Source organism: Heloderma suspectum, chromosome 4 (genome assembly GCF_057233095.1).
Source record: "Heloderma suspectum isolate Gila_16-S chromosome 4, 16-S_ref, whole genome shotgun sequence".
NCBI lineage: Eukaryota > Metazoa > Chordata > Lepidosauria > Squamata > Helodermatidae > Heloderma > Heloderma suspectum.
In genome coordinates, this window is record NC_139461.1 from 253287058 (window position 1) to 253295289 (window position 8232).

The following is an 8232-nucleotide window of genomic DNA, read 5'->3' on the forward strand; positions in this document are numbered from 1 at the left end:
CTTTACACAAAAACCCTTGAGGCTATCATTCTGAAAGTTGGCAGACGTTATCTCCTGTGATGGGGCAATGAATCCTGAAATGTGTATCCAATTCTTCCAAGTAATAAAAATGTTATTGGCAGTTCCCTTTAAAAGAAAATCAAAATATAAACCCTGCACCTATTTTTCTGACATTGGGCAGGTGTAATCCCCTTCTAGGGGGCTATTATGCCTGAAATTGTCATCCAGTACTGACCACGAGAAAAACGTAACAGTTTTTTCCTAATTTCCCATGGCAATCAACAGGAAGCATAAAGACTCATTTTTCAAAACAGGCTCTTGCTGAGCTGAAGTTGACCAGCTACAAATTGGCTCGAGCAGAAGCAGGATGTTTTCCAAAATGCTTGAATCAGGGTCAGAGCTGAAGGGGTGTGTGTGTCAGTGCACGCTTTTTATGTATGTATGTAATCTACACACACACACACACACACACACACACGAGGTGCTCTTAGACGCACGTGCGTATCACATGCAAATTTGTGTTATGACCCTGTGCCCCAGATCTTTTAAGAACCTAGCAACACCCTGGAAGTGTGTTCCACACTGATTGGTGTGGAAGGGAAAGTGGTGTGGGTGGGCATGGGGAGAGCACAGCCATTTTGAGCTCTGCTCTCCCCATAGAGTCTAACTAGGAATGTCTAGGAGATTGACTCAGATGGCATTAAATCATGCCTATCCCAAAACTTCATTTGGACACAAGGGACTGTCAAGTGGATGCACCCATGTCATTTATAGCCAACATATGTAGGAAAGGATAAGTAGCTACTGGAGCTGTGCACCCCATGAAAAGGTTTTGTCCACTCCAAATCATACACTCACATATCCGCAATATCAGATGGAATTGAATCATATCAAGTCGAAAGCTTTCCTTAGATGCAAGATGTGGTCCAGCATGGCACCACTATCCCAATAATAGCCAAAATCTGCAGAAAATAATAAGGAACTAGATGTATGCACCCCAAATTAAAGTTTAGGACACCCCCAAACCATACAACAGTATATCTAGGAGAGTGTCCCCTAAACAATGCCACTGAATTACATCCAGCCCAAAACTTTAATTGGCTGAAAGGAACTGTCAGGTGGGTGTCCTAAATTATAGCCAAAACATGTAGAAAATAATAATGAGCTAGAGCTGTGCACCCCACAAAACCTTTGGGCTACCCCAAGTCATATACTGACATGCCCAAGAGAGAGCCCTTTATGCAATGGCACTGAATGCCATCTGACCAAACTTTCTCTTTGGGCACAGGCCATTGTCAAGCATGGCACACCCATGCCAATTATAGCCAAAACATGTAGAAAAGAACAAGGAACTGAGCCGTGTTGCTCCACACAATAAGCTTTGGGTCACCCCAAATCATGCACCCACATATCCATGAGACATAGAATCATAGAATAGTAGGGTTGGAAGGGGCCTACAAGGCCATTGAGTCCAACCCCCTGCTCAATGCAGGAATCCAAGTCAGAGCATCCCTAACAGATGGCTGTCCAGCCTCATCTTGAACGCCTCCAGTGTGGGAGAGCCCACCACCTCCCTAGGTCATTGGTTCCATTGTCGTATTGCTCTAAGAGTCAGGAAGTTTTTCCTGATGTTCAGCCGGAATCTGGCTTCCTGTAACTTGAGCCCATTATTCCGTGTCCTGCACTCTGGGATGATCAAGAAGAGATCCTGGCCTTCCTCTCTGTGACAGCCTTTCAAGTACTTGAAGAGCGCTATCATCTCTCCCCTCAGTCTTCTCTTCTCAAGGCTAAACATGCCCAGTTCTTTCAGTCTCTCCTCATAGGGCTTTGTTTCCAGTCCCCTGATCATCTTTGTTGCCCTCCTCTGAACCCTCTCTAGTTTGTCTGCATCCTTCTTAAAGTGCGGTGCCCAGAACTGGACACAGTACTCCAGGTGAGGTCTAACCAGTGCTGAGTAGAGGGGACATGTTCTCTAGGGCTGTGCATGAACCCCCCAACCCACTTTGGAAGTCAATTCAGAACTTCTGAATCAGCCCCAACTCACTTTGGACCCATTCAGACCTGATCTGACCCACTTCAGATCCGAATCTGGATTTGGACATCCAAATTATGTGGATTTAAATTTCTCCCATTGACATGCATTGGAAAATGGAAACTACCATTATGTTTTTATTTTTTACAATAAATACATGAAATTTGGAGACCCAGTAGCCCCTATGGAAGTGATTGAACTCGCCAAATTTTGGACAGTTTGGCTCAGTAGGTTTTGTGGTAGCCCCAGGTAAAATTTGCATTTTTCAAGAAAATCTGTCAAAGCAAAGAACTATACTTTTTTTGTGCTCCCACATAAGTGCATGAAATTTGGGAACCTGGCAGCCCCTATGGAAGTGATTGAACCTGCCAAATTTGCAGCTTTTCTGCTAGCCATACATAAAGTTTCCTTTTCTCAGAAACTCAAACCAAAAGTAATAAAAAAATGTCAAGCCACACAGGTGATAATAACTCAGAATTTAGGTGTTTAAGGTGACAATTAGGAGGAGGCCACTATCCCTAATCTCTGGTGTAGGTTTTTTTGAAGTGGAAAATAACCCCTTTCCCATAGTACTTTCCTATTCAGCTTCACACTGGATGACCTCAGGCTTTTCTCATTAAGATTGAACCTCTGTTTGGCTGAATACAAATTACCTGGGAAGTCACAGTGAACTCAGAGGAGCAGTCCTCTATCAGATGAGTCGCATTTGTGCCAATGGAATGTGAAATTTTCTATTTATGTTATTATTTCGATTTATATATCACTTTACCATCTCTAAAACATAAGTGGTTTACAAAATCAACCGTTAAAATACATCATAATAAATCAGTTAAAATGCTTAAAATATTCAAAACCATAATAAGTACTAAACAAACTAACAGAGCAGCTTGTCTCAAAGAGGCAGTTTTGTTTGTTTTTTAAAAAAACCTTTGTTTTAGAAACAAATGACATTGGATCACTGCCAGCCAGTCTCCAATGTTCCAATCTTGGGCTAGGTGCTAGAGCATGTGATAGCTTTTTGGTTCCAGGGGCTTCAGGATGAGGCAGATTATCTAGATCCATTCCAATCTAGCTTCAGGCCTAATTATGAGACAGAGATTGTTCAGGGGCCCAGGTGGACAATCTAAACTGGGAACTGGTCAGAAGGGGTGTGTCCTTTTGGTCCTTCTGGACCTCATGGCAGCTTTTGTTACCATCAACCATGGTATTCTTCTGAAGCATCTCTCTGGGATGGGACTTGAAGGCACTTTTCTATGGTGGTTCCACTCCTTCTTGGAGAGGCAATTTCAGAATGTGGTGCTTGGGGACTCCTGTTGGATGCCCTGGCCAATGTCCCTCAGAGTTCCATTTTGTCCTGCCTGCTGACAGGATGTATGCATGAAACAGCTGGGAGAAATTGCTTGGAGACTTGGGGTTCGGTGCACCAGTATGCTAATGACAACCGTATTTCCCTCTAAATCCAAGGAAGCTGTTCTAGCTCAAAATTATGGTCTGATGTCAGTAATGGACTGGAGGTGGGCGAATTAATTGAAGCTTAATCCAGACAAGACAAGAGGTGCTCCTGGTTAGTCAAAAGGCAGATTAGGCAATAGGGATTCAGCCCATGCTGAATAGGGTTACACTCCCACTGAAGACTCAGGTTTGCAGCTAGGTGGCCATGTGTCTCTTTTACAGAGGACAGTTCTCTATTTGAAGAGGCCAGGAGTGTATTTGTACAGCTGAGGCTAGTGCGCTAGCTGTGCTTTTTCCTAGAGATGTCTGATCTGGCCACAGTCAAACATTATCACATCCTATTTGGACTACTGTAAAGCGCTCTAATTGGGGTTGCCTTCAAAAACTTCAGCTGGTCCAGAATGCTGCGGCCAGATGGTTGACCAGGGCTGGTTACAGGGAGCACACAACTCCCTTGTTACAGCAGCTTCAGAAAGCCCTGTACAGCTTGGGACCAAGCTACCTGAAAGACTGCCTTCTCCTGAACAAGCCTACCTGGTTCTCAAGATCTTCTGGAGAGGCCCTTCTTTTGAGACCACTGCCTTCAGAAGTGTGTTTGGTGGTGACATGAGAGAGGGCCCTTTTGGTGGCTGCTTCCAGGCTAAAGATCTCCCTCCCAAGGGAGCCTAGGTTTGCTCTTCTCTGTTGTCCTTCCACTGGTAGGCAAAGACCACTTTAAGGACTGTTGCATTGAGTGCTTTTAATATTTTGTTTCTATAATTGTTATTTTTATTGTATTTTAATGTACTTTTTATTGTTTTAATCAGTTTTAATTGCTTTTGTAACCCTCTTTGAGTGCAGTGGGCAAAGCAGAAGACACCATTGATAAATTCTTCTTTCAAGATGGGCAGATCTTAGCAAACTCTCCTAACAGAGTGGCGAAAGGGAATGCGTATATCTGCTTTCACTCTCTCAGTCTGCAGGACTCTGAAGGACACTGACTTCTTCCAATTCTATGAAAATAGTTTTGGACCCACACTAAGTAGCTGTAGAAAATTAATTTGATTAATGAGTTCAGCAGCCTACAAGAAAGTGGATCAGACATTTTTGATGAAACAAGATTGGTCACTCGCCTCATCCTGATCCTAAGTATACTTTCTTGGAATTAATTACCTTTGATTTTGTGTTTGTGTGAGAGTTTTAGGTTTTTGTGTGCCTGGTGATGCCTAGTCTCGCCCAGTTCAGAATATCGTACTTTGTACTAAGTTACTACCAAGATGAATAAAACACAACTTTGTTATTTAAGACAAAAGTGTTCCTGCTACCTCAGGGTAGCTTATAAAGAATCAGCCCCATCCCCATATCTATTTTGGCAACGCTATTACAGGACCAGAGTGCCATCCACTACATCAGGATTTCATATGCCTGATGTAGTATCCCATGGTGACCAGCTGCATCTGGTCAGTCCTGCCGATTCTGTATGTAGCACAAGTGGTCCCCCGCACTTATGCAGAGGTGATTTAGCACTTCTGGGGGCAACCCGAAACAAATGGAAATGCTCATTTCTGTAAGGGGCAAGTCAGCGGGGCTTGCATGAGGGAGCTCAGCCAACCTGCCTCCATACAGAAACGAGTGTTTCCACTCATTTCAGGGCTTGACCCCAGAAGCACTAAATCACCATTGCATACGAGGTGCCCCCCCCCCACGCGCAACGGAATTGGTGGGGCTGGCCACACACGGAACAGAAGCAGTGGTGGGCCCTGCACATGGTCAGGCAAGATTGGATACTGCGCCGGTCATCTTCCAGTGCAGTGCATGCCAGCATTTGCCAGCAATGGCCTACTGCATGCTACACAGGACAAATAGGCCAGTCTCTACACAAAAGAATAAATCTGACATCAGGAAGGGCAATGTTTAAAAACCTGCAGGGGAACATTTCAGCCTCCCAGGACACTCTGTCAATGACCTTACAGTGCAATGATGTCTGTGTTCAGTGGAGACTGGTGGCTCCAATGTCAGTGGGGCAGTGAATCCACTCCGGGTGTGTGTGTCTCCATGAGCGATTTACTCTGAGCTGGCTGTGTTTGGAGGTTGTTAAGGATATACGACGTTGTGGCCATCCAGCAGCCAGCCCGGAGCTTATCAGGGAAAAACCAGATTTCCTGAGACTGCTTAAAGTCTGATTCTTTTCCTTAAGTTGGGTTCTCCCTGGTGTAGTTGCTATGTGCCCCAACCCCTAGATTTACCTTGGCTATGCTAGCCCTCCCAGGCCTTTCACCGTGACTCCGGCCAAGGGGTGTTTCCTGTGTATTTCCCATCCCTGCACAAACCAATTAGTGTCTACGCAGAAGTAACTCCCATTGTGCTCAGTGAGTCTTGTCCCTAGAATGCCAACATCAGAATTTACAGAGATCCCCCTCAACTGAAATGGTACAGTTTAAAGCACAAAGTCCCTAAATGCTCTTAAGTGTGATCTCGAGGCTCTGATTCTTCAATCTTTGGTTTATTGTCTTAGGAAGTAACCACTTCACACCTTCCTTATAGAGATCCTTTGCAGCATCAGGTTAGAAAGGGGGCTGGTTTCTCATCTCTGTGCCCCCCCATTTCCCAGCACAAGCATATGTGTGTCTACTCAGAAGTAACTCCCATTGCTCAATGAGGCTTGTCCCCTGAAATGCAGATGTATCTGGAGCTTCAAGGGAAAAGAGAAAAGGAGGGAGAATGGACGGAGGAAGCCTCTCTTATTGGTTAAGCAACCCCTGCCAGTCAGATGATGTTCATTCCAACCCCCACCCCTACCCAGAAGTATGTTCTGTGAAGCAAATTTTACTGGTGCAGAGCATTCGCTTGTGGAGCCCAGCATGGACCAAAGCGCAGCAAAGCTGATTCCCTTTTTAAAAAATCCGGTACTCCTCCATTTGTTTTTCCTTCCATTGTCATGGGGAAACACACACACACACACGGGTGGATAGCTCCTTTAGAGTTCTGACTGTTTCTGACTGAAACCTGGAGCAGATTCACTGCCCCACTGACATTGGAGCCAACAGCCTCCACTGTCTGTGTTATCACCCAAAAATGTTTTATGAATGGCAAACATGAAGGTCATCATCACTGTCTGTATTTTGTGCATTTCAACTTCCTCTGACAACACAGTTTACATCCCCCTTCCCAACATGTGTATATAAATCTGCCCATTTGAAGTTAACACTTCATGCATCTGATGCAGTAGACGCTCTCCACGAAAGCTCATGCCAGAACAAATTAGTTAGACTTTAAGGTGCCACAAGACTCTTCTTTGCCTTTTCCATCATGTTTCCCTCACCCCACTCTATTTATCTGGTTTCAGGTGGAGGAAGGGGCTGCCCTGCCTACCATTCTTCTGGCTGCTCTTCTGAAGGCTTTTGACTGCTTTCTTTGCTTGCCTTTTGGTGATGTGCTCACTGATCAGACCTGGCTGCAGAGTCCACTATTGTTACTGTTCCAGAGCTGAAGATTTGGAAGGCTAACCTATTAGCTTTAAACACCTACTTCCGCAGATCAACTGATAAAACAAAGCTGCTACATTCTGTCTTTCCTGAAGCACAACAATTTCCACGTCATCATGATGTAAGGTTTACAGAGTATCAGGTCCACCTCATTGATAAAGTGTTGCACAACATGCCTGATTGCCAGAAAGCATGGGAAAATCTTAGGGAGACTGGAGATGGAAAAGAAAAAGCAGAAGTTGATAGTTTTCTGAAAACATGGGATGTTAAATGTAGCTAACAGACTATATAGGAAATATCTTAGATGCATACCAGTTTCTACAAAAAATCTGCAACGTGATCCTTATCCTTCCAGACGTACTTACTTGGGGAGATTCAGCAATCAGAAAGCTACACTTAATGAAGGAAGGACCTTTCCATGGGAAAAGTGAATCAAAATCCAAATTTAACATGGTTAGTCACATTGAAAGCAAATGGCTTAACAACTAACAAGTTTGTTATAACCTACAGACGAAATGCATGTGCAATTTGTGTGGGAAAGGTGCGAGCAGCAGAATTTCTTTTAGCGGAATGCCTTCAAACTGAACAGGACACCATGCTGTCTGCTGTCAAAGATCTGCTGTCATCACAGTCACTCACAGTTTGTGAAGACAGGATTGACACTGTGTGCCAAAGTCTTCCCAGGGAAAGATGGTATATTTGCAAATGAAGCATGTGAACAGTGGCAAGTAATCTCTGAACTCCTCCATCTCCCACATGGCAGTGATTTAGGATGTTCAGTGTCCATGCATCTTCACTGGCTGTTGCCCATAATTTCTGCCATTGTGCAAAAAACATCTGGCAGCAACTGCAACTCTCTCACCAAATTCAGTGCAAACTGAAAAAAAATTTGTCCCTGCATAATCTTATAGTGGATGACACACAGACAAGTATGATAACAAAGACAGTTAATGCACGGCTAAACATAGTTCTGAATGGGATTGGTACAGCCCATTATGATCCCCGGCCTGCTGTTGTCCATTTTCCTTCAGTTTTTAGTTAAATTTTAAATGCCAAGATTCTTTAAATTGCAATCATTTACTATTAAAATAGTGTCTTCAGTGACATTTCCTTATTTAAGTAAATGTGTTTAATTATTTAAATTGAAGATTTAAAACTCTTTTTCACATGATTTTAAAGTGCCCTTTGGAGTTCTTTTCACTGCCCCCCCCCCAAAAAAAATCCTTTAAAAATGCCCTGCAGTGTAATCCAGATTTGGGATTATAACTAAAATATTCAATTCCA

General features: G+C 43.8%; 1 protein-coding gene across 1 annotated transcript in view; it reads left to right on the plus strand.

The window, feature by feature from the left end:
- The window catches only part of LOC146348532 (complement decay-accelerating factor-like), a 79146-nt gene extending 71379 nt beyond the window's left edge, over nucleotides 1–7767 (plus strand). The window contains exon 14 of the mRNA XM_084851673.1: nucleotides 4325–7767. Coding sequence (XP_084707799.1) covers nucleotides 4325–4464 — 140 coding nt within the window. The 3' untranslated portion in view covers nucleotides 4465–7767. The remainder of the gene's footprint in view (nucleotides 1–4324) is intronic.
- Nucleotides 7768–8232: the final 465 nt, after the last annotated feature.